The 27,064-nt window shown below is 42.6% G+C and overlaps 1 protein-coding gene across 2 annotated transcripts; it reads right to left on the bottom strand.

Annotated features, from left to right (window-relative positions):
- On the bottom strand, positions 1–27,064 carry tgfbr2a (transforming growth factor beta receptor 2a). 2 transcript variants are annotated; one of them, XM_078955424.1, is made up of 8 exons: positions 26,792–27,064; positions 24,921–25,115; positions 20,697–20,841; positions 18,288–18,478; positions 10,616–11,397; positions 8,658–8,799; positions 2,594–2,718; positions 1–1,005 (listed from the first exon to the last, which is right to left on the bottom strand). In XM_078955424.1, the coding sequence occupies exons 2-8, from the start codon at positions 24,991–24,993 to the stop codon at positions 841–843; spliced, it is 1,623 nt and encodes a 540-aa protein (XP_078811550.1). In that variant the 5' UTR covers positions 24,994–25,115; positions 26,792–27,064; the 3' UTR covers positions 1–840. The 2 variants fall into 2 exon arrangements, with proteins under 2 accessions (XP_078811550.1, XP_023815561.1); XM_023959793.2 differs by lacking the exon at positions 26,792–27,064 and having other exon boundaries at positions 24,921–25,228.

Here is a 27,064-nt window from a genome sequence, read left to right as displayed (position 1 = left end):
TAAAAGAGAAGTAATGATTTTAATATTGAATTGACATTTTGATACAAAAACATTTCTGCAGATCATTTCTTAGAGCGTGTGGCTCTGAAAAACAACCAAAACATGAAAATCGGCTTTTTGAACATGGGTTTAAACATTTAGCTTCACTAACCAGACTTTAGTTACAGATGCGAGTCCTCTATTGACAAACACACCCACACACACAAACCCACACCCACACACACACACACACACACCCACACACACGCACACACACACACACACTATTGTATACTGTTTCCTTTCAGGCTGACCTCTGTCCGTTTGCAGCCCTTTATAGTCCGATTTCCCAGCAGCTCCTGAACTGGTTTTGCTTTTTTCAGCTCACAGGTTCTCTGGAGCCGGTTCTTCAACCTTCAACCAACAACCTGTCAGACCAAAGCGAGCCTCTAAACATCCGGCGAGGGCCACGTCACAGATATAAAGGCGTTTGATGCTCGGCTCCCTTCTGCATCCCAGTAAAAAACATAAGCACACTTTTTTTTATTGTTTTTAAACTTCCAAAACCTGAACTCTGAGCGGAAACAGAAGACGATGGCTATACAGAAACTGGTGTGCATCGATATTCATAAAGTGCAAATAGCATTTGGTTAAAAAGCTTTATAACATGATTTCCCTTTGTGTGTCCATCATCCTGATCCTCCGGGTTCCGCTGGGAGATCCTCCTAAGCTTCCAGTTTGTTCCGGTGTGATACACGTCCCCCCCAACCAAACAATCAGCCCACTGGAATTCTGGCCGTCCCCCGTCTGCTTGTTTGTAATGCCTCGGGTGCCCCCATGGGGGTAGTGTTGTTCCCGCCCTCACTTCTCGTCCTCGGGGATCTTCACCTCCGTGTCGGAGCACTCGGACAGCTTGTCCAGGTACTCGATGTCGTTGAAGCGCTCGGCGACGCAGTGCGCCGTGAGCCGGGCCTCCGGGTCGTGGTCCCAGCACTCCTCTATGGAGGCGCACACCGTCTGGATGCCCTGCGGGGTCAGGACAGCGGTCGGTACAAATCTCTGTTGCCCACGTTGAACAGAGGAGGTCTAAGAGGGACTGATAACCGCTTCATCAAAGAGAAGAGGGTTTTAAGATCATGTTTGAAAATCTCTGAAGGATTTGGTTTTAGCTGGTGGGAGTGCTGATTTTGTAGAAGATGGGGGGGTTCAAATGGTATCTTTATAGATTTTCAAATACCTTTATATAAAACTGTCAGAAAAGAAACTGAGATCGCCTCTAGGGTCACCTGGAGCCGGCTAGTGAATCTGAGTGCTGTTGCCGCTCCAAAACAGCAGAGGGGAGAGGCTAGGCTCATCGCCGTGGCGATTGGCTGCACTTGCACTGCACAAGTAGTTACATTAATGCTTGTGCCATTTTTTAGCTACGTTCTAATTTTAGGGCAGATCAATACACAGACCAAAACTGAATCGATACAGAATTAATTTGAAATAAAGTTCCAACCATAGACATTTTCTGTAGCTATGGCAACCTGCCCTGCTAAATGGTTTTTGTCTGAGATCTTTCAGCCTCCTTGCTCTGACCACATTTCTTCTGACTGTTGCAGGAACTACGCAACTTTGACCCAAAAACTGCCTTCAAATAAACGCCATCCTTTGGGTCGGAGTCTGAAACCCAATGAACCTTCATTTATGTTATTTATGAGAGCAGATCCAAACCATATATGGACCGGGTCATGCAAGCCAGAGGTCCTCTGACTGTTGATCACAGATCATTTGTCTCTTTGCTTTGTTTTTGATGTTTTTGGGTTCATGGGTCACTTTGTGAATGGGGAGTTTTCAGGAGGACAAGAGTCGGCTTGTTTGGGTCAGAACATTGACTGTAAGTGAGAACTGGACTGAGCATGTGTGATGTCATCCATTCAAAATGGGTCACTTCTGGCCCCAACCAAATGAAGTCAATTCAGTCGCCATTTTTTCGCGATACAGACGCCGCCATGTTGGAGCCAGATGACATCCGTAAGCAGCGATCGGTCCGAGTCAGTCTGAGTCAACGTTTCTACGGCAACCAGTCTCACTAATCAGGAGTGAGCTTGTTGGAAGGCCACACCCCTACCACTTGTACACCAAATCTGTCAATCATTGTAAAAGTTAGAGGTGGAGGGGGGCATTTTCTGTTTGAAGTCTATGGGATTTTGGCTTCTTGGAGCCAGCAGGTACTTCCTGTTTGGAACACCAGAGGGGAGGGGTCACTCAGTCCAGTTCCGAGATACAGTTCAGTGAAGAATTCTCACCTGTCAGAAGCAGCAGCCTGGTGCAAACCAAACAGTTGAAAACGTTTTATGAATCTTTTCTGACGCAGTTTCAGAAACCTGCTTCACTTCCTGTATGCTAACGTTGTACCGACTATGACAAAATATTTATCATTCTTAGTGGTAAACTTCACCCATGTTTGTCACACTAAGCAAAGTTGATTAGAAACTATTTTTATTTCAATTATTTAAGCTAATACGTTTTCTTTGCACTAAATTCAACTAAACCTGAAGATTTCTGCCTCCAAATAATCAAAAATAGCCAACTAAAGTAGAACTGAAGTAGCCTGAAATTGGCTTCTTACGGTGTGGCTGGTCCAGCTGCTGGGGATCTCAGGTCTTCCTTTGTCCCTCAGAACACTGTCCTTCATGCTCTCCACACACGGATGCTCCCCCATGTTCCCGAACGGCGGCTCGTACTCTTTCACCTCTGTGAGGGAACACAAAACAAACCAGAGCGGATCACTTCATGTCCTCATCAAAGCTGGGATCTCTGGCTTCAGCGCAGCTCCGTCTGAACCTGGAGACAGAGACGGCTGTGTGGAGTTCAGAGCCGGAACGCACGCCGCCAACTCAAAGGGGCCGCCGGGGTCTGTGAGTCAACACTGCAGCTCGCCACAAACAGCTCAAGACGTCGCGTTGCTGAGATGCTCATATATACACCAACAAAGATTCTAGATTTCAGGTTAAAAGACCCGGCTTAGTGCAGGCGGCGTTAATCTAAAAACTGGCTTTAAAAAAACTCTTCCAAAAGGCCGCCAACCCGCCTGAAAGGGTCTGCAGGATAGGGGGGCGGGGCTTTAAAAAAACACCAAACTTAACAGGGAAAAGATCCCAGCAGGGATTGGAAGCGGAAACCTTTGTACGGTGAGCCGACTGTGCAAGCTCCCTTCACACAACACCAAAACAAACATTTTATTTTTAGGAGACTGGAGGTCCAACAAAAACTTAATGAGACATGTTTTCTGGGAATTCCTGAAGTAATTGGCCTGCTCACTTTTGTGGCGCTAACCAGCACACTGATGTAAAAGGGAAGTGACTGTTAGAAGCTCCCAGACTTGAACTGCAGGGTTCTGGTGGTGGTGGGAGTCTAACTCAAGAGACTTCTCTGCAAACAGAGATCTTCTGCTTTGGCTTAATCAAAGCAGAAGCCAAGAATCAGTGAATATTCCCATTTTTCTCCCAGAGTTCCGAGTGTTTTCCACAAATCTGCCTTTGTGAGCCGTCAGACAACGAGCTTGTGTGTTCGCTCCAAAACCAGCAGTTCCTCAACGTATGAATCACTCCACTCAGCACTCCGGAGAGTAAATAACTGCAGTCACATTCCAGGATGGAAAGACTGACCAGTCTTAACACGTTCAGAGCCTTGGCGGTCGCGCCGCAGCAGGACCTTCACCATCAAGACCAGTGAGACAGCGATCGGAGCTCTGCAAGTAAAAGCAGCAACGTCAGCAGTAAGAAAAACAGGGAAGTGAAGCGTGACATGACAAAAAGTGCTCCACATTTCAGTTTTGATCTCCGTACTTTGCCTCATTTCCTGGGCTTGACTGTCAGACGTCCAGTCTGTCTTCTGATGCTTCTTTCACATCGGCCTCGTTCAAGTGACAACTTCCAATATGAAGTCTACGTAAATGTGTGTTTAGGCTTCTCCGTTTGATACTCTCATGTCACACACCCCTACACAAGTTTCTAAGACTGTTTTGGGGCTCCATGTACAAAACACGCGACCATTGAACACAGGCTGAAAGTTAAACCAGTTGAACTTTGATCAATCGGGGACTCAGATGTGATAGTGGCGTATGGTGACAGGGCTCGTACGGATACCTAAAGGCCGAGTCACACAGCTGTTTCCACGTATGGAACTCATCCATGTGTGATATACGTCATTCATTAATGTTTGTGCGTTCGTCATTCATCAATGTGCGCAGATGTCCGTTGAGGGTTTTTGGCCGACGGGTCTTTGCGGGAATTTGGTTTTGAACTGTTCAAAATTTTTGGTAGATTGAAAATAACGCAGTTTATGCGTATTTATGTAGTTGATACACAATTATTTCGCAAATCTTACGCAATTGTGTGTGATTTTTGTGAGATGCATATGTAAATTTGTGGGTTTCCACGAACGTTTCACGTATGTCTAACAGACTGAACCACCGATGTATAACTTTCATATCACGTATATCACATTACAATTATGTAGTTGAAACATGAATCCCTAATAGAGTGCATGTGAACAGCGCAATAATCACGCACGGTTCATATTCTACATTGACTCTTTGCATGGTTTATTAGTAATCTTTATTTATATAGCACTTTTCTCAGAGAGCGACTCACAAAGTGCTTCACAATGTTAAAACAATAAAAAACCAATAGCGATACCCAATAAAACGCACACAGGCATATAAGCAAACAAACAGGTAAAAGTGTACACAAGTAAAAGTCAGCTAAAAGCTCTCCTAAACAAAATGTCTTAACTTGAGCTTTAAAACACTCGACTGAGTCAATCTGGCGCAGAGACAGGGGGAGGTCATTCCAAAGTCGGGGAGCGACTGCCTGAAAGGCACCGAGGTTTCCCTTAGTTTTAAAATTAGTCATATATTAGGACTCCTGTGGTATTAACGTGGTTCATTCGCGATTCATCTGTGAAAATTTCACATAAAGACCACAACTTTTCTCACCTTTTCCACGTAGATTCACATATGACCAGTTTTCATCAGTGCAATATTGCAAAATGTACAAAGTGGCTGTGTGACACGGCCTTAAAGGGACACCATGAAAATGAAACCTACCATTTTGGTGTGTGTGGTAGATGTATCGTGGCAGCCTATATCCACCTGTAGGGGCAGTTGTTACTAGGGCATAGACGAGTGACCACCAACGATGTGGCCTTAACTGAGAAGGAGGGTCAAAGAGCAGGGACTTTATGTTCTTTATTATTTAATGTTTATTATACAATCCTAGTATGAAGCCCATTGAGACGACTATTGTTGTAATATCGGGCTATAGAAATAAAATTGAATTGAATGAACCAACAAAACACTTTAAAGCCAAATTTCCTTTTTTTTTCTTCAAAACTTTTGCTTCATAAGCAACGCAGGAAGTCGGATGGGAGCGGAGATAAATTAGTAATGTGATCGCTGGAACATCGTCTGTTTTTGGAAGTCTTGGCTAATCCCCCCCCAGCTGGTTTTCATTAGTCTGCGGTGGCTGACACTTGTTTTGTGTTGTGAAAGTCATGCAGTACAGATGTATGCACATTTATGACACATTAGCAGAGCTTACTTTAGGACATATGGCAGTCACTAAGCCTGCCATTAACTGTGCTTGTGCCGGTCTTTACCACCTGTTAAAGACGCTCATCAAACCACACCGGGGGCAGACGTTTCACCCCCAAACCCCCCCTCCCCATCAGGTGACTGGAGCTGTCCCCGAAGGAGCCGTATGGCAGGAAACCTCCCCGGCGCTGGCAGACATCTATACATACCACATGTCTGGCTATGAAGGAATTGATGGTCTGACATCTGGAGAGCAGCTGCCCCAACTTTTCCTCCAGCTCTCCCTCTGGGGGCATGCAGGCATTTCTTCCCTCTGCAGCTCCACATTCTAACACCGCTCCGCTATTATCCCCCCTTTCACTGCGCCCCACCCGGCCGAGGAACGCCACCGAAGCCTTTCCAAGCCCAAAATCCGGCCCGGCTAAATTATACAGGAGAGACATATAGAGAAACAGAGGCAGAGATAAAAAGACCAGAGCCTCCGATCCGGCGTCTCCGCACGGATCTTCCCGCCTTGAAGATGAGAACAAAAGGAAGTCTCGGCTCACGGCTCTGTCTGCGAACGAGGGGTGTCTTAGTGCCTGGCAGCTCTCACATCACACCCCCAGGAGTTATGAGGACCGTGTGACTGAATCCATGCATCAAACCAGACGAGACCAGGAGAAGGCCCAGTCAGTCCAGTGATGCGTCACGCGTGACTCACTGATCTCTGCAACAACACTCAAAAAAAACAAGCTGAAAGCCGCTCGTCTTCAGTCTCAGCCCTTTTTCCCTCATATGGGCAGCTTATCTTTCCAGCTTCCTCACACCCGCTGAGGTGGACGACGGCTGAGAGACGCCGTCACCTTGTTTTAGTCTGAACCAACGACAGACTTCACCCGTCTGTCCGTCCGGACAGATCTCTGGATGGCGACACCCAGAAGAGCAGAGAGACTTCTATTTAGAGTCCGGAGGAGGGACGGGGTTCCCCTCTCCAAGGAAATCTACACCATTCTGTCCTCTGTCCGCTTGAGAAGCTGGACAGCTGTCGATTAGGTTTTGCTCCGGCAGGACACTAAATCCCCGCTGCTTCGCCTCGCAAGAAAAAGACAAAGACGAGGGGAAAGACGCAGAAAGCGACAGGATTAGACGCAGGAAATTAATCTTAGAAGTCAAAATAAGCACGAAGAGAAAGAATATAATTTCACACGACTGAAAAGAGGAAGCAGCTAAAGACGTCACAAACTTTCAGTGAAACTCATCTAACGATAACTTATCCTCACGATCCGGAAAGGTTTTCCTATAAAATGAGGTTTTCGCTTTCACATTAAAGATCCACGCCGATGAAAATGGTATTTAATGAAGCTTAAAATTGCATTTCTAAGTATTTCTTTATTCAAATTGTTGCAGATTAGGAGGAAACAAAAAAATGCAGTTTGAAAAAGATCGTATTTGTGACATAGAAAATATGCTGGGCGGGGCCACAAGCTCCCTGCTCCGCCCCCATTCTGATGCAGACAAATAGACCCGTGAACGCCTTTGTTTTCCTCGTCTGAGCTGGAATCTGGATCTAAACTGTACGGCTGGACAGCTCCGATATTGCTCACCATTTCTGTTGCACCGCTAATGTTAAGTTTACAGTGAAAACAGATTGATGATGGGAAATGGGGACGGGCTTACTCTGCAACAACAGTCCCACCACTTATAGGCAAATTTCTGCTGCTGATCTGCAGAAACTGTCCCAGAAAACAACACAGGCTTTTACATTTTGGCTAAAAACGGCTTCATCACAGTTAAAAAACACCGGGATTGCTTTAAAAAAATGATTGGAGTGGGCCTTTAAAGCACTGAGTTCTGAACAAAACAGGACATAGACTATTTTCCTTTCAGAAGGAAGAGGGGCCGTGGGTCACATGGAAATGTTTTGGTTTTTTTTACCCTCGGAAAACTCTGAGTAAAAAACCTCCTGGAGGAGACAGAGCAGGAAAAACAGCATTTCGTGCCCAAACGCAGCACTGACAGGCCTGACGGCGGCAGCAGAAACAGAGTAGGAGCAAAACAAGCTTCACAAACCAGAATTTTTGACACCATTTGATCTGGTTAGGATTCATCAGAGGTGGATAGATTGTTGTTTCCACCAAATTCATTGATACCTTTGCTGATTTTCTGCTTTTAAAAGAATATTCCTGCTTATAGTGGGGGGGGGGACGGACATGTCTGCTTTGGTCACACTCGTGTTTTAGCATTTACAAAACCAAAGACTTCCTGGTTTGCAAGAAATGATCCTTCGAAGAGATTAGAGGAGTTTAATAAAGCAGAAAATGAGCTGCTGGATTTATTGTAAACTTTGAAACTAATCTTTTTAGAATATTTATGTTAAGAAAACATATAAGGATAACATTTCAAATCGTGCTGCATTACAGAATCAAGCAAAAGGTGAAAACCGGCCGATTGTGTTGATCTTTTTTGTGATTAAAGTCTTGTCTTTCCCTAAACTACCCTGTCAGATAAATATTGTTTAGCATCCATTAAAGGTTGGTTGGAACGGCGGCGCCCTGGACGTCGCTCACATTAAAGCTGCAAATATTTTGGTCAAGTTGGGGAGGTTTGGATGTTCAGAAACCCTGTTGGGAAAGGATTTGGCAGCAGAGCAAAAGCTGCTGCCAAATCCTTCGTCTGCAGTTTGCCTTCTCGGCCGCTGCGCCGTGTTTACGCAGCGTTCTCAACAAACAGCAGAGACGTGAAGGAAGGGAAAGGCTTTTATGGATTCATAAACGCAGTCTTCCTGAGGGTGACGTCTGCAGGTGATGCTTTACGACGCTGCGTGGGAACGCCGGCCGTAAACCTGAGAATCTGTTCAGCATTAAATCAGAATCACTTTTGTGATGCAAGTTTGTCTTGAGGTTAAATAGTAACAATAACCTGCAATTCTTTGTGGTTAAACCCACTGGAAGCATTAGTAAAAGGAGCTAAATTTGGTTGCAGGGTGAGAAGTTTTTAACTAACTCAGCTGAGAAGAAGATGATGCAACTTCTAGTTTTTTCCCATGACATCATGTTGTCGTAAAATAAAGCGTTTTGTTTTTTTTCCCTCCTGCTGATCCTGTCCGTCGCCTTACCTCCGATCGAGCTGCATCTGGAGATGAGCTCCCACAGAACCAGAGCCATGGAATAAACATCCGCTTGTTTGAAGGACTCGATGTTTTCCAGGTTGATCCTGGACTCCAACACCTCGGGGGCCATGTACCTGGCCGTTCCCACCTGAGGAAAAGAGGGCATAACGGCGCCATGAGGTCACCTCGTCGTGGTTTTGGGGAGGAACAACAGACTTCAGTTGAACATTTTAACCACTATTTATGAGTGAAATACAAAGCCGATGGTAAAAATTTCGACACACCAAGTACTTGGTAAAAATGAATTTTTGGGCAAAGTGAACAACCCCAAAAATGATGATGACATCACAGCGAGAAAACAGCCAATAAAACAAATAACTAAATCTTTTATGGAGATCAGAACACATTTAAAACCCCACAAATGAAACCAAAACAACAAAAATGTTAGTTTTACTGTTTGTAGATTTTAGCAAGGTGAGCTTGTGAAAGTGGCGTTCCCCTTTGCTCGCATAATTGTTACCGGAACTTTGTGAAAAATGTAATACAAGAATTGTTGTCTTAAGATGAATGAAACGATATAAAAAACAAAATGACCATATTAGGAATGTGGCCGTGGTTGACAAAAAACTTCAGTTGCCGAGGAAATCCAAAAATGTACTTTTGCCGATTTTTCTAATGATGACATCGACCTGTTCGTCCCCCCCAGGCAACCAAAACATAAAATAGTTGCTATGGAGATAAAACCAACAGAAAAGCCGCTACTTTGAAAAAGTGTGCCAGAGGAAGAGGACGGGGCAGCGTGAGTGGCGAGTAGCAGAGGGGGGCATAGAGGGCAGGGGGGTTAGCGGGCCAAACACTGCAGCTTTAATTTTTTGTTATATTTTATTCTGCTGCGTTTTTGATTTGAAAAGAATGAAAGAAGCTTTCTGGATGCAAGCATGTGTAGTTTATGAAGCTCTACTGGGAATAGAGTGGTAATACTTTTGGTAACTTTATTTTTTATTTATAATGAATATTCAAAAAAATGTAATTTAGTGACCGATAACTTCAGAATTTTCTGCCCAAACTGTCTCAAAAGCGCTTCTATGTGGTCGGATATAGAACAAAATGCAATTAGGTCTTAATCTGTAATACGTTTAGTAGAAAAAACAAAGACGCTTTTCCTCATATTTCTTGGATGGAAGCCTTTTTTTTTTTTTATTGGACCGCCAACTTCTGTCATACCAGATTATCCGCCAATCTTAACGTATTTCAGTATGTACCTTATTTGGACGACCACAAATTCAATGGCGCCAATCATTTCGTGTAACTCCTTAGCATTTTCCTATAATGCAAATTAGATGGTTGTGGTCGTCAACTTTGAAATGTTACAACCGCTCAATATATCAACCCAGCCTTTCCGACTTTTAAGCAATACCTCCTTAATAAGTGATAATTTGGCTCAACACGTTTGGTATTATCTGGCCCATAGATGCCATTGCCTTCAGCCTAACATCTCTAAAATTGCTTTAGCTACAGCGCCCAAATTTGATGTGTGTGTAGCTTTTGGGGTCTTGCAAAAACTACACTTTTAGCTCCACCCTGTGGTTACTTATGGAGGATTTTTTCTTATTTTCTTATGGAGTGTTAATTGTATCTCCTGAACGGTAAGTTTTAGAGACATTCTTTTTTCTCATTCATTGAAACTTCCTGAGTCATTCAAATTGAAAGGTCCACCCAGTTCCCTATGACATCATCAGCAGCCAACTTGCATATTTACCAAAACATTCTTTTTGCTCCTCATTCAGCGTGCTAGGAGCAGCAGCGTTTCAGCGATTATTAAAACCATTGCTGTCAGCAAGTGAACTGCACGCAAAAGTCAGCATAAGTCAGCAGGGATGCAACCCAACTGCAATTCCTTTAAAGGAATTGCAGTTGGGTTGCATCCCTGCTGACTTATGCGTTTGAGGTTCAGAGCGGCTCACCTGCCCACTGTTGGCCAACTCGTCCACGGACAGGGAGTTGTCCAGCCGAAGAGCGAGGCCGAAGTCGCAGATGCAGCAGGTCAAGTCCTTTTTCAAAAGGATGTTGGAGCTCTTAATGTCTCTATGGGCGATGGGCACCTTGGGGCGGCCGCAGGTCGTCTGGTCGCTGTGGAGGTGTGCCACTCCCCACGACAGCGAGCTCCCCATTATCAGAAGGTCGTGCCAGCTGATGACGTGACGGACCAGGTACTCCTGGAGGTTTCCAAGCGGATGGTAAGCTGTGATGAGCCAGTACTGTCTCTGCACTTTCCTTTCCTCCGCTGTCAGGAAGTGAAGCACGTTTTCATGCCTCAGATCTGCGTCCGAGAAGATGTCCTTCTCGTTCTTCCAAGAGGCGTACTCGTCGCACGGGAAGATCTTGATGGCGACCGTCTCAAAGCCTTGCTCTTCCCGCACGGACGAGCCTTGCTTCAGCTTGGCTTTGTAAACCTCAGCAAAGCGGCCCTTCCCGACGAGGACGTCCAGCTCGATGGGCAGCAGCTCCATGTTGTGGTTGAGGTTGTTGGCGAGCGTGGAGCTGCTGTCCGAACCCTCGTTGTCTAACACGATGGGACGGGCATCGCTGCAGTCCAGGGGAGAACACTTCTTGCACCCGTGGTGTGCTTGGTGCTTGCGGAAGACGCGGTAACAGTAGAAGGAGGCGACGACGAGGACGGCCATGACCAGAAGAGGCATCAGGCTAACCAGGACCACAGCCACCACGTGGTGGTCCGGGGAGAAGTCTAGAGGAAGTCAAAGATTTCACAGGTCAATAAGTGTCGGAGCCGAGCAATGATACAAAGAAGAACCCACAACATTAAAGAGTTCCACAACAAATAATCCCCTCTTGTCTACACACAAACAAAAAACTGGTCAATTCAGGAGACAATGACTCTAAAATTCTTTTAAAGTCCCTCTATGGTCATTTTTGATCGATTGTAAAAGTTTTCCCAGTGGTCTTTGAATTATGATTATGTCGTTTTTAGCCAAAATAAAACCAACTGTGTCGTTTTCTACCACCGGCAGAGGTCCATGAGAACCCTGCCCCCTTCCCCCCACCTATCCATTTACACACTTTCCAACAAAAATGCAACAAAAATCCAACAGAAATGGCCAGTGCTAACTGGCCGTATGGTTTTGAACCAGATTTTAGCTCAGACGAGGAAAACAAAGACGTTTATTTGTCTGACAGAGGATGCATCAGAATGAAACAGAAAGCTTGTGGCCACGCCTAGCGTATTTTCTACATCAAAAATATGATATTTTTCAAACTGCAATACTTTGTCTGCTCCTGATTCACAATGATTTGAATAAAATGCCACTAGAATATGTTAAAACACCATTTTCATTAGAATAGGTCTTTAAAAGAACATTTACTAATTCTGTAAATATCAGCATTGTATACACATGTCGTTTCTTGATGTTGTTTTTCTTTTCTTGTGTTTATAGACACCCAAACAGAAACAGACTTTTTTTTTCTCAGAAGGAAGCCGATCTGGATGACCGGTTTTGAGAATTTAAAATTATATATAAGTTTTTCTTTAAGTAAAAGTAAAAGACATCCAAGAAAAGCCTCTTTGGGTTTGGAGAACAGAAGACGGATCAAACATTAACAAAAGAGAAGAGAGAGCTGTTATGCAGCTAACCTCAAAACTTGTAACTTATAAACTCTTGTGGGTGTCACTGCATTCCTGTCCGAGGGTGGAAGATTAGCAGTTAACCAAAAAGAAAAACTCCTCTGTGTCATATTAATGAATGAAAAACAGCGTTTATTACATTGACAGTTTAACGAGGTTTCGGGAAGTGTCACGGAGGATAGGAGGCTCCTAAAGCTAATGGACATTTAAGTTTCAGACTCCCATAAAAACGTTTGTCTGCTACAAACAAACAGAGAACTAAAGTCCTGCAAATATTTAGTCCACTTTAAATCATAGTGGTTAATGCTGAGTCTTTTGAAAATGTAGCTTGTAATTGACATTTTGAAGTTGTATGTTAGATGCAAGTCAGGTTAAAGATGTACTACGCATTTATGTTTATGTTAAAAAACATAAACGACAGTGGAGAGGACCGGCTTTGGTTCCTTTAATTTGAGACCTCTTTGACATCAACAGACTCTCTCTGGAAGGACTTTGGACGTCTTTTTTTACAGACAGAAATGTAGTCTTAAAGAATTTACCGTTTAAAATGTTCATGGAGGACTTTCAAAGTCCTACAAAAGTGTTCTTTTTCATATATTCATATACACAAACTATAACGTTTTGCTTTCTTCCTGTTCTAGATTTACCGAAGATGTCAGAAATAAAGATGTTTATCAGCTCCTTCAAGAACAATCATTTCTTCAGTTTCATCTGTGTTTAATTCTCACCTGAATAACAAAAAAGTCAATGAAAGGTTTGGAGGAGGTTTCACCGCCTATCAGAAAGCATCTGCTCCTCTCAGACATGAGGAGATGGAGGTCTACGAACCAATTAAAATAAAAATAAAGATGTACAGACTCCTCTCTGTACCATATGTTCTTTTCGTGCCCTCGTTTGAATGTATATTGGAGGACAATCTTTGGCACAATGTATGGTGTATTTAATACCGATTTAAAACCAAATCCATTAACAGCCCTTTTTGGGGTTTTGGAAGACTAAGCTGTTTTAGAATACTCCCGGAACGCCGTGCTATCCCCCCGTCTCCTTCACACTGGCTACAGGATATCATGTCCTTCTTAAAACTGGAGAAAATTAGGTATTCACTCAAAAAGTCTCTCGACACATTTGAAGATTTGTAGGGTCCCTTTTTGAGAACATCTCCAGCTCTTTAGTAGTACGAGGCGAGCTGTTAGCAGCTTAGCTGCATGTGGTAGCATACAATGCAGGTCACAGCGCGATGGAGTGATAGTATGGCTATGGCAGTGGCAGGGATTGGTATGGGGTATTTTGTTTATTTCATTTATTATTCTTACTTTTTTTTTTTTGCTTTATTATAAACACCTCTTTCAGTAATTTTTCTTTCAGAACTCTATAATGCAGCAGGATTGTGTTTTGTATAATGTAAAACTAAAAAAGAAGACATGGGTTAAAAAAATAATAATAAAGAGAGGAAAAGAGTGATTTTTGTCTTTCACATCGGACCCTCAGATAAAAAGGAACATACGTATGAGATAAATATCTTCCTGTAGAGAGCAGTGATGTCTTTAGGACAGAAACAGAACTCTCCTTGTGGAATGTCTATAGGAATAAGAGATCCAGAAAAAAACAAAAAAAAAGCTGTCTGGACCACAAACTGAAAAATTCCTCCAAGAACTGACCCAGTTAACCACACATTGTGTCCCTTTAAAGCAGAAGGCCCATGCTTGTAATTTAGGAGGTAGTGTGTGTCTGAAAGCTCCAACGTCTTTGGCAAACATTGACGCCTCATGACTGCTGTGTTTAGTTTTTGAAGCTGCAGTCGTAAAGGAGCATTTATTAAAAAGCCTGTCACCCAAATGAACAGAGTCAAGGAAAAAACACCAAGTACAACACAGTTCAATTCAAATGTTTTCCAGGTTTTTTTTTTTTACACACAAGGATCAGATCATTCCATTGGGTTGTGAATTCAACAAGCCGGCTTAGAGGAGAAACACGAGAAGATGGTGAATGTAGAAGTCATTCGGTGTACTTCCCTGTAAAGCCCTCTGCTTCTCTCACTGTTTCTAAACAGGAAACCACATGTCTAGCATCCTCCACAGGGCCCCTCGCCAGATAGCTTGTTTTGATTTTTGTGGAGTGAGAAGCTGCAGTTCGTTTGACAACAAACCTGTCGCTGAAGCCCATAGACTAGGGAAAAACAGGACTTTTAAAAAATAGGTTTTGAATTTTTAAGTTAAAGGTTCAATGAATCCTTTAAACTTGTGACTCTAGGATTTGGTGCAGCATCATACAGTAAAAGCGAACTAACGTTGAAGTTTAAGGATTTGTTACAAAATGAGGGAAATTGTTCGTTCTGAAGGCTTTGGTCTCAACATTTGTGGAAGCAACATCCCATGATTGAAATTTATTTAGATGCTAACAAAGTATGATTTAAAGGAGACAACATAATTTCTCATTCCCAAGGATGTTAATGCCACAGCAGTGGATGCAGTTTACTTTTTCATGGACATAATTGTATCTCCGAAGGTTTTGTAGTGGGTGAATTATTCAATACCGTTTTCCTCAGAGATTCTTTGACATTTCTCTTCTTTTAACCCTTTAATACCAGCATTAGCTCCTTTGAGCTATGAAGTACCGTCTCTCTTTAACCGTTTACCTATTTAACGGAATTCCAACGGATTCTGAAAAGGAGGAGACAACACTTTACTACTTCACTAACGTAAGAAGTGTTGCATAACTTTACTTCTTTCCTATCACAAAGTGTCTAATACTATTACTACTTCACTAACGTAAGTAATGTTGAATAACTTTATTACTTCAGTAATACTTTAGTCTTGTATAACTTTACTACCTTACTAAGTGTCTAATGCTTTTACTACTTTACGAATGTAAGTAGTGTTGTATACATTTTTCTCAGTAAAATGCGGAAAAGCTGCTTTTCTCCATTTTAGAATCCGCTGGAATTGCATAATGGCGTAAATGGTGAAAAAAAATTACTGTCATTTAAGAAATGTTTGTTTTGTTGTTCCTGACGACACCTCTGGTATTAAAGGGTTAAAGAACTGAACAGAGGTTTGTGGTTATGCTGCAGAAAGTGCTTTTTACTGACCAAGAAACTGACGATTAAAAAACTTTTGTTAGCATCTTAATGGTGCAGCCGAACTCCTAATTTGAAACATGTCTCACCTGAAAGTAGAAATATTCTAGAATTGTTTAGGGTTTCCTAACAGGCAGAGATGAGTACAGGGGTCCCTTTATTTATCGCATGAGTTACAATCTAAATATGGCCTGCGATAGACCAAATCTGCAAAGTACTCAGCTGTATCTTTTCAACAATTCTAGATGTTTTAAGGCTGTAAATCTCCTCGCTGCACATTTCCTACACTCTTCTCAGACAGACATGAACATTTTCACACTTTCCTCTCTTGTCTATACTGTTAAGGTCAACAGCCAATCAGGACGCAGAACACAATCTGCTTTAAAATAAAAAAATACAGTGAAACAGCAAAAGGTGAATCGTGTTATAGTGAGGGAACATAATGTGCTCAAGTACAAAGAACTTTACTCTAAAATATTACAATACTATTCAGGTAGAAAATAAAAAAAATAAAAAAAAATTAAACTTAATATTCAAGTGAGAACAAAATAATAACTGCCGTAGTAACATTTTACTATAATAGTGTCAATTCTGCTATTTCTGAATATATAAATATAATTTTGAAAGAAATTAAATAAAAACTTAAATTAAACAAAAAGGACTATTGCCTTTTTACTAATGAGTAGAACATCCAACACATACACAAAAAAACATGTTCTGTCATAAAACACCAGGTTTTTATCACTAATGTACTCCAAAGTAAAAAAATAGAAGGCTCTTTTTTTTTAAAGTGAAATCAGAGTGAGTATTTCATCACAGTGTCAGCGTGTTGGAACATGTTCCATCAGAAACAAAGACACCACCCCTTCTAGCAAAGTGTCTGCTAACTTTCCTCTGTCAAAAAAACAAACAGGCCAACTTTCACTTCTATTTTTAGGACCAAAGCTGACTACAAAAGATAACAGATTCTCTTCTGCATTAGATTATGTAGTGAAATTTGCTAAAGTACTTTTCAACAATAAAAGTTCACAGATTTTTGCCTTGAAAGGGTTTTGATTTCCCACAAAACCTAAAAAAACTGTTTTCTATAATCACTAGCCTACGACCCAAAAGTGCTGGTTTTGCTGCCTTCTGTTGCCATTTTTCAGGTTAGACACTGCAAAGTTGCAGAGACATCTGCGAGACTGCGTTTCCATGACGTGGTCTGCACACCACAGGCGCTTTCAATTTGGCAGCGCGCGCAGAGCCAGGTCTCGGAAATGTACTCCAGTGTTATTATTGCCGGGATGCTGTAGTCAAAATACAACCCATTCCAGGGACAATATTGTAACCGGAGTCTACAAGGCAGCGTCTCCAAAACCTGTTTGCCATCATGTATCTGGACGGCGTAGCGGCGCACACATGTTAGCATTCACACGTGACGTCAGAGCTGAGAGGAAGCGGTCAAGTCATATCAGAACTGCTCCACTTTTTAACACAAACAGCTGTTTTGGGTTTGCTGAGTGAGTTGGGGGGGGCCAGTCTCTTTAGTTTTGTAGTTTAACTCGTCTTATTGTGAAAGAGATGATGATTGTTCGGGAAAATGGTTTCCAGACTTCAGTGCTAAAGAGAGCTTCGCTTGTGCATTCACAGCTTCAGCTTTAATGCTTCTCAGGTAGTTTGTTTGCATCCACAGCAGAGAGCTGCTTTTAACCAGCTCAGAGAAAACCCTATTTCTTGTATTAAAGGCTGTACCTAACAGCCACTATGTACATTTAGCACATTCTGCACTTATGAAAAATGGTCATACGTCAATCTATGAAAAAAAAATGAGAAAAGTTGTTGTTCTTTACGTGAAATTTTCACAGATGTATCACAAAGGAACCACGATAAAACCACGGAAGGAGTACGAATAAACCACGCAAAAAACACGTAAATCAGCATAGAACATGATCCGTGCGGGATTATTGCGCTGTTTATACGCAATTTATTAGTATTTGTGCATCAATTATGTAATTTTAATTAGATTTTTGCGCTGCATACGCGATATAAAAGTTATACATCGGTGTTTCATGCGTGAAAAGTCTGCTAGAAATACGTTGTGGAAAGACACAAATTTACACCTCACAAAAATCATTAACAACTGCCTAAGATTTACTAATAAGTAAGGGTTAATGGCCGACGAAGTGTGCGTTATTACTTTTTAACGCACGCAGTGGAAGCCTGAACCGTCCGACGCGAAGCGGACTACATATAGTCCGTGTCGCGCAGCACCACCGCTGCAGTCAAGATTCGGGGATATATATATATGCTGATCGTCCCGATGGGTTGAATAAAGCATCAGTTCAGAAAGAAAGTTCACCTCTTACTGCTTGTTTTTGTCCAAATGATGAAGCAAAAGGTTGTTTTAAAGAAGCCGATGCAGTGATACAAAACATTTAAGCTAGGTGACCGGAACTTCTTTTTTCACCGTGCGGTTATCAGGTTTTAATGCACACCCAGCAGCCAATCAGAATAGAGTATTCAACCGGACCATGGTATAAATGCGTATAAACTACGTAAAATACATGTAAAAACTGCGTAATTCTCAACCAACCAAAACTTTTGAACAGCTCAAAACCGAATTCACGTCAAGACCCGTCGGCCAAAACCCCCGACAGACATCTGTTCAAATCGACGAATGACGAAGACAAGAAACACGTATGAATTACGTTTATCACGCATGTATCACGAAAGACCAAAATTTCATACGTGGAAATGAGACACGACCTTTAAGTGAAGTTAGGTGTATGGAATTAGTTGTATTTCCCCATTAAAAATAGTATTAGATTAACATATTTGCGGGACTTTAAAGGGATTTTCGGGTTTTGTAGATGACACAGTTCTTCTGCCTCGGCCAGAAAAACAAAAACAACAACAAGCAGCTGCCAAAAAAACTCACTTGTGGTGAAAAAGACGTCCATGTTGCACTCTTCCTCCGAGCAGGAACAGATGAAGAAGTCGGAGTTCATGCCGGAAACTGCTTTCATCTCGCATCGTTTGCCTTTGTAATCGTGCAGAGTCAGGCCGTAGAGTTTCTTAGCAGGGTCATGGCACAACGTCTCCAAAGTAACGTTGTCATCTTTCTTCCTCCTAAGAAATGGAAAACACAGCTTCAAGTTTAACGTGAAAGTAAAGCTCTTTCAGTGTTTTTTATGTGACGTTAAGCTCATGACGAAGACGATTTAAACGTCATCCAACACATCCAGCAAAAAAAAAAGTACATTTCTATAGAAATGTAACAAAGAAACCGTCGTCACGTCATTATCGGCCGGCTAACCTCCTGCTAATGTACACTCGTGGGCGTGGCCTTATGCCTCCTGCTGCCAAAAGAGCTGATGAAGATTTGTTTATGCACATGTTACATCAGGGGTCGGGAACCTTTTTGACCAAGAGAGCCATAAACGCCACATATTTTTAAATGTAATTTTGAAAGAGCCATACAATAATGTAGCGTCCCTTTCCCACACTGATGCACGGAGACTTAACCTCTTTTAAGGTTCTTTGTTCTGGTTACTGCAGACCGCAACAAACGCCGTAAAATTAATTTAGCAACTCCTTATTCTCGCCCGCCGAGACGAGACGAGAGCGCTTCTCCCAACTTTATATTCATTCCCCTGCTCCCGCTCCTGTCCTCCCATTTCCCTTATTCGGCCCATAGCTGAACCCCATTCGTCCAAACTACCTAACAACAGGCTGAGCGACAGAACAAAGGGCCAATCAGATCACTGCTTGATCGATGCGTTCCATGAACTCCAGAACTTTTAACGAGGCCCAACAGCCAAGTTAAACTCAGTCCGCGACAATATTTTTAAAACTAAAAATACAAATGAATGTGTGCATTTGATGTAATTTTAACACTTTTAAAGTACAATAAGTCATCGTTATGCTGTTGCTAATAAATGATTCGTGGTAGTTTTGCTGATGGTCTAGTCCGGTTGATACGTGGTGAGTTTCTGCTTCATGCAGGCGTTGAGACTTTAAACGTGATCTTAGGTCTGAATGTTCTGTAGATGTGAGACAGACTGATCACATGCAGACGGGGAGACAAACACACACTCACACGCTGCAGTGAGTGACGGGCAGCGGGGTTTACGTTTTTGCCATCCCTGCGCGATTCACCTGCTGCCCCCCCCCCCCCCCCCTTTCTCCCTCACACATCCCGTCCCCGCATCTGCGCGCTCTTTCTCAGAGACGGGAGCGCGCCGTTTTAGGCACGGCAATTCACAGGTTTCCGGGTGGTACAAACTCTGTGAAATAATAGATAATAGTAAACTGATAGTTTTTTCTCCAAGCACCGCTACTACTGCGCGCCTCTGGCATCGCATCGCGCCCTAGAAGGACTGGTCTAATGAAAAAAAAAGTATAATTAAAGATTTGTCTGCGAGCCACATGTGACCATCAAAAGAGCCATATATGGCTCGCGAGCCATAGGTTCCCGACCCCTGTGTTACATACTCAAAAACTCACGATAGTGTGTAGGCACCAACAAATTTTGGGGCATGGGGAACAACCCTCCTCCCAAGAGAAAACACCCCAAAAAAGATGACATCACAGTGGGAGAAGCCATCAAGAATACTGAACGGGATCAAAATCTCTTATAGTTTAAACTCCACCCACGAAATCAAAACACAAGTGGGAAAAAAAACGACTTTCACACATTTTCACAAACACGCCACCTACAGACTACAGCCACGCCAAAGTTTTGTTGACCTTTGACCTCGGGAAGGGGCCACCATCTTCGATCTATTGCCTCCTAACTACTCTAGCATCGTTGGGAAGCTACTTGGGGAAAAATCTTAGTTTTAAAGTTAGTCAATTTTTAATGGCATTGGCTTGGCGAGCTCACAAAAGTTGTTTTTATCTACTGTTCGCACATTTTATCCTGGAATATTGTGAAAATGTAGTCCATCAACCTTTGACTTGAACTAAACGAAACGATACAACACATGATATAGGTATAATAAGAAGGTGGCTGTGGTTAACAAAAAACTTCGGTTGCCAAGGAAATCCAAAAGTTTACTTTTGCCAATTATTGTAAAAGTTACATCAACCTCTTCATAATCCCAAGGCAACCAAAAAATCAAGTGGTTGCTGTGGAGATAAAACCAACAGAAAAACTGATATTTTGAAGAAAGCGTTTTTTTAAATTTTTTTTAATTAAATTTGTCACACGACCAGGGGGGCAGAGAGAGATGGAGAGAATGAGGGGCTAGTAGCAACCGCTAAGACAGTGGGGCAAGTCAAAGACGTGCGGCAAGGGCAACGCCGCTAGTGGCTTCAGTTGCGATTACTAGTGCTGACCACTTACCAAATGGTGACACACACGTCCTCTTCATGTTCACAGATGGCCGTTTTGTTACATTCCACCTTGCACATTCCCTCTCCCATGCAGCTGGTGGCCTCCACGTCACAAAACTTGCACAGAGCCCTTAGTTTAATTAAAAAATAGCTCTCTGGAACGACAGAGGAAAGTGAGAAAAGGATGAATGGTGAGGAGTTCACACAGAATCAGAACATGAAGCTTGCTCAGGGCCTCCAGACTCTTCATAAAGTTAAAAACCATTAAAGGTATGTTGCTTAAGGAAGTAAAAGTCTACCAGTACAGGAATTTACTTAGAAACAGAGGCAAGTATTAAAAAAAACACAAGAAAATGTGAGGTATTCCATCTGCGATGGGTGGATGCATTTTTCCTCTGAAGTCCTGCTTTGGTCTTGTTCAGACTTGACTTTGCCAGCAGGCACAGCCGTATCACCGAGACAGACTGGATTGTGTGATGAGCGCCTGTGGGTTCGATAATCACCACAGGAGACACTGCCAGACAGGCAGAAACAACAAATAGTTTTTGTGTTTGTGTGTGTGTGTGTGTGTGTGTGTGTGCGTGTCATCCTCAGACGTCTGCATCTCTGTCTACGAAGGCGCCAAACTTTAAAAACGGAGGGACGACGTGACGCTTTAGCCTTTGGACAGCCTGCACAACAGAGACACTCCTAAAGTTACCAGAGTACCTTAAACCGAAGCTTAGATATTTATCTTAAGCATCTGTTAATAATAAGTCAGGTAATAAATGAACTACAAAAACGTGAAGCAACCTTAAATAATAAAATGCTTTTATTTTTTTTTCTCTCGATCAAACTTGAACACATGTATAATCAGGATGAAACAAGTCGTATTAAAGTATGCGTGCGTGAATGTTAGTTGTATAATGTACATGTTGACATGTTTGTATGTGAACATTATTGGGGCCAACAGTTATGTTTGTAACATTTTAGTGTGTGTGTGGACAGGCCCCGCCCCTTTTAAACTTCCAGAAACTCGTTCCTTTATGTTCCTTTAACACCCCCCCCCGACATCCCTCTCTCCTCTTCTACTTCTTTTCTTTTCTGTCTACTCTAACAAAAAACTGTTACAAATATAATTACTATAAATAAAGTTTAGTCTAAATTACAAAAGGGGTTTATACAAATATACACCTCGTGTGTAAGAAGATTCATAACCCCATGTTGCAACAGTAAAATATGTCAAAAACAATTTTTTTTTTAATTCAAAAAAATTAAATGCTTGCCAAATTTTTAATCTATGTCGTCATATAATTTTTTCGGTACGTTGATGGACAAAATCTTATAGATCAATTGATAAATATAAATTGTAAAAAAAATGATGACTGGCATATTTAAAGCACATTAAAACATGACTTTGGTTTATTCAACTAAAGCGTCTCTAATTATATCCTGTTTACTTAATTGACCTGAAAAGTCTATCTTTATCATAAAAGTTGTTACTTTTATGTGTCAGAATTGTGTATCTTGTGGTATTTTGAACGTCAAACCGACTGCTGAGAACACAAACAAAGAAAAAGAAAAGTGTGAACTTTTCAATCTAAACGTTTGGACGGTGAAAACTTCAACAAACATGATGTAACTGAAGGTTTTCATCAACCACACGTTACTATGAGTATCACTGCGAGTACAGGTCGTGAGGCCTCCTGTAATGTCAACAGGAAGCCGTCACAGCAAACACCTGTCAGCTAAAGGTCTTTGATTTTTAAAGTGGGAGGAGTTTTCTCAAAGCCGACCAGCCGCTACAGGAGATCTGCCTCCTCTGAGGCCTTCACGGCAGTCTGTGCTCTTAAGCCGGCCCATCAATCACGCTGTCAGAGCCGTGCCTGCATGCAGGGTGGGGCTAAACCTGTGGCCTGTAATGTACGACACTCTGCGAGTGAAGAGCAGCGTGTTTTAAGGCCGTGTACGGGGGTTTACGTGCTCCCACCGGGTTCCCAAATTTAAAGACCACCCGAAAAGTACCACGAGCTGCAATCGCATAAAACGACCAGTGGAATCTAGTTGGTCCATTGTTATTGTATTTTTAGTACTTACAAAAAGGTCTGTGTTGATTGGTGGTTGGTCGAGTACATGCAACCAAAGGTTAAAAAGAAAGTTTCATTATTCTATTTCTAGCAATGGGAGTCAAGCAAGCTAAGGCTAAAAGCAATGTAAACAAACAAAAATAGATCTTTAAATAGTTTTAGCTGCTTTTACTAGCATGAAGTAACACAACAGTTCTGAATATAAACCTAAGAGTGTGTCCGAATACCTTCCCTACTCGCCATTTTGTAGTGCTGTCCGATTCTACAATTCCAAAATCAAGTGCAATAGAAAATTCCCAGTGTGCATCGATGCTCACTAGATCGGCGAATATAGACCACATTGCATTGCGTCGGAACGTTATTTGCCAAAAAAATGTATTTAGACGTGTTTTTTTTTAATAAACCATCGTTTTTATCTTCAGAAGGCGGTGGATTCATAAATGATTGTCGCAAAACGCTCCTATCAATGAGATAACTTTGTGAAATTGATGACGTCATATCCGCCGTTTAAAAAAAAAAAAAGAAGTTGTAAGCATGGTGTCCGAATTGTTTTTAAAATTCAGGGCACTACATAGTGCTTCCCTATTTCGTTTTTTAATAATTAAGGGTTAGGGTGGGAATTCGGACAGAACCTAAGACTATGTTTTTTAAGATAAAGATTGATGTGAAGATCCAGATGTTTATGCTGAAATGGTTTGTTAGAACAATGTTTGGAGTTTCTTCACATTTTATAGCCATAAAATACAAATATACTGTATTTTTCAGAGTATAAGTCGCGTTATTTTAAAATAGTTTAGTCAGCAATGGGACTACAACCACTAGGAGGCACTGTTTAACAGGTTTCGTTGACTTGTTGGTATGTATGGTATGTTTCTTTAGGAATAATTGTTTATATGATATAATATATAAGATTCTTTCTTTGTTTCATGAAACTAATTTTTTTCTTCTTTATTATGCTTTTTATTTTTAAGACTTACCCTCCAGAGCGACTTTATCGAGTTTACTGAGCTACATAGAGCGTTTTTCTTGTGATCTCTTTGGTTTTGGTCGAACTGTGGTCCAAGTGCGCTGGCTAAAGCCGCTAAAGACGTCTAGCAACTGCAGGTTTGAACCGTTTGCTGTGCGTGATGTCAAAAATGTCAATCTAGTCACCATTTCCTCGCCGTTCGACGTCGCCATGTTGGAGCCAGACATCGTCAGTAAGTCGTGATTGGTCTGAGTCGGTCTGAGTTTCTATGGAAACTAATCAGCAGTGAGCTTGTTGGAAGTCCATTCCCCCAGCAATTGAAAGCGGGAAATCTGTCAATCAAATGTTTTCAATGTTGGCCCCGCCTACTTTAAATGAGGCATCTGATTGGTCAGTTTATAACTTGACCTAGAGAAAAAATATCATGACAAAAAGCCTATGGGCACTTCCTGTTTGGAATGCCAGGGGGGAGAAGCTACTCAGTCCAGTTCTCATATACAGTCAATGGTTTGGACCCAAAGGACTTGGCCGACCCACCATGACTGACTCCGTAGCCCATCTTGGGCCCCTCCCAACCATGAAAATGCTCTGCACACCCACATGCTGATGGCATCCTGTTTCTGCGGAGAGGGGTGGGGGTCGCATATCTTGACGCAAAACTCTCAGGAAATCACGGACACGCTGTCTCCGAAAAAACAGACCCCCCCCCCCCCCCCTACACACACACACAAACAAAATAAAAAGAAAGATGGCCACCTAAAGCCCAGACTGAAGCTAGGTTATTCTAAAAAGCAGCAGTGTAGGTGATGGGAGGGGGGGGGCAGTAACGGTCTCCTTAGAGGAAGGAGCCCATGTCATTTGGGGGGGGGGGGGTATGCTGGTAATTGTCACCTGGCTCTAGGTTTAATTGTAGGGGGAGTGGCGGGGGGGGGGGGGGGGGGGACTAAAGCCACTTGGTGCCGATAAGACTGAGACAGGCGGATGAAGGTAAAGTTTTGGGGAGGGGGGCAGACCTGTCCCCAAAGGAGCAAAAATTTCAGAATAAAAGTCAGAGCATAAGTCAAAGCGGAGCCACAGGTGATTTCTGCGGGAGAGGAAGTACCGACGAAACGCTTTCAAACTACTAAAACACCTTCCCGGTTCCGTTTGGAGTTCCATAAACAGTCGCTCTAACACGTTTGGGTCTTAAAAGTCAACTCACCCGCCTCCGGGAGCAGAAAACTGCCGACCAGAACCGCCCCCCACCAAAAAACGGAAAGCTGAAGGGTCCCCATGTAGACTGCGCGCTCTTCCGCCCTCTCATGAACTCAGCCACGCTCTGGCGGCGCCGGGTTCGGGTTCGGGTCCGGGTCCGTCCGGTCCGCCTGCTGCTCCTACGACCGAGCTGCTGCTGGTCCTGCAGCAGATCAGAGTAAACACCGCGGGCGGGAGGCGCGCGGGCTGGACTTGCCCCGTAACTATGACTCAGAGCGCGAGCGCTTCTCATCAAACAGGAAATCTTCAGAGGGGCTGGACGCGTTTTTTCTTTTTTCTTTTCACCTCCTCCTCAGTCACGCTCATGTGGCTCACTACCATGTCATTAAATGGCTCAGAGTCAGCAGAGCAGGACTTGAAATAACATGTTCTAAAAGCGTTCCAGCCTGAGGAAGGACAAGGTTCTTCTGCAGAACCACAACCCTTCCAAGATGACCATTAAGAAACGAATGGAAGATATTTAAAGGACATCAACTAGAGGTCTACCAGCAGTGTTCTGAAAGCATACACATCTACCAGAAGTTTTCTAAACTGCGGATATTTTTAGATGTCTATTAGGCTAAATAACTTTAAAAAAACATTTACAGGATATAATCAACATTGTAATTTGACATTTAGTTTTATTTTGTTAAAAGGTCTCGGAAATCTGCATCAAAACAACCCCGCATTTAATTACATGTATGAACAGAACATTAATTCAGGGGAATCAGAACAATTTTGAAAACCCCAACTTGGGAGATTTTAAACTCACAAGAATCCCCTAAAAATAACAAAACAGTGACAAAACAGGGAGCAGCAACCTTTGGACCAGTACTTTGAACGGTCACCCTCACCAAAAGTGACCCACCATCAGATCGTTCTTTAGTATGGACCCACTCCAAAGTTACTGTGAATCAGGAGCAGACGGAAAGATGCAGTTTCAAAAAGAGCTTAGAAAATACGCCAATGCTCCACGCCATTCCACGAACGTCTTTGTTTTCCTCGTCTGAGCTGGAATCTGGATCAGAACCGAACGGCTGGATAGCTCCAATATTGCTCGACATTTTTCTTTTAAAGCTAATGTTAGTTTAGGGTTGTGACAGGCAGTAAGCTAGTGAGAGAGCATGTAAACGACAGGCGGGGCTCAACTAAATTTTCTAATTAATGCCTGCTGCTCTAAATAAACTATGTCCTGGAAAACAACACAAATTATTATGATTCTTACTAAAAAACGACAACTAGGGACGCTTTGAAAATAGATCACTAGATGATCAGAGTGAGACTTTAAACACTAAAAACCCCTCGAATAACAGTGCTGGTAGCAGCAGCAACAGCAGCCTGTGATAAATACATCAGAGCAAGTTTGAACAGTCATTTTCACCAAAGTTATCCTGCAGAGAAAAGCGGCTTTTCATTTTGATCGCATAAATGCTTAAAGAGTAACGACAGACTGAAGAGCGTGTGTAATCTAGATGTCCAGTGTTAAAGGGTTAAATACAGCATTTCGTTAACCCTCCTTGAGAAAAATGGGGGCTTGTTTACAACGCAAGACATGATGGGAGCACTACACGATAAGCTGTAGGAAGGTTGTCTGCAGGTATAAATGTGCAATCAGCCTCTGTGAATGGAGGCATAATGCGCATCTATAGCTGTAAACTTTTCAAGGCCATGGTTTACATATACATCTATGTACATAGACGTTCCGTTTTCGGGTAGGAAAGGATCATTTCCTCATTCTACTGCGATGAAACGGTGAAACTACTTCACCAGAAAAGAGAGGATTAGATGTTTTTATTGAAGACACTAAGAGGTTAAGTCTGCTAAACACACATAAATTACCCCTCTATTGCTGGGCAGTCCTGTTTTTGCCTCTGCGTGCTTGAGCTGTGATGTCAGGCTTCATTTCCGACCCCGTGACCCCGGAGCTCATAACTCCTCTCTCAGGGCCGCCTGCTTCCTTTACCTCCAGGCTGGCTGCGCTTCACCCAACAATCGCTGGTATTTTGGCTGCTCCTCTCCCCACAGATGGGTCTTTCTTTAAAGCAGGGCGACTGCTTCAGCAATCTGAACGCCTGTCCCACTCCACTAACCTCTGCGTTACTCCTGGCTCTG

Source organism: Oryzias latipes, chromosome 11 (assembly GCF_053564925.1).
Source record: "Oryzias latipes strain Hd-rR chromosome 11, Olatipes_Hd-rR_3.1".
NCBI classification, from domain to species: Eukaryota; Metazoa; Chordata; class Actinopteri; order Beloniformes; family Adrianichthyidae; genus Oryzias; species Oryzias latipes.
The sequence above is the reverse complement of the archived record's forward strand: the minus strand, read 5'-3'. Positions and strand labels throughout refer to the sequence as shown.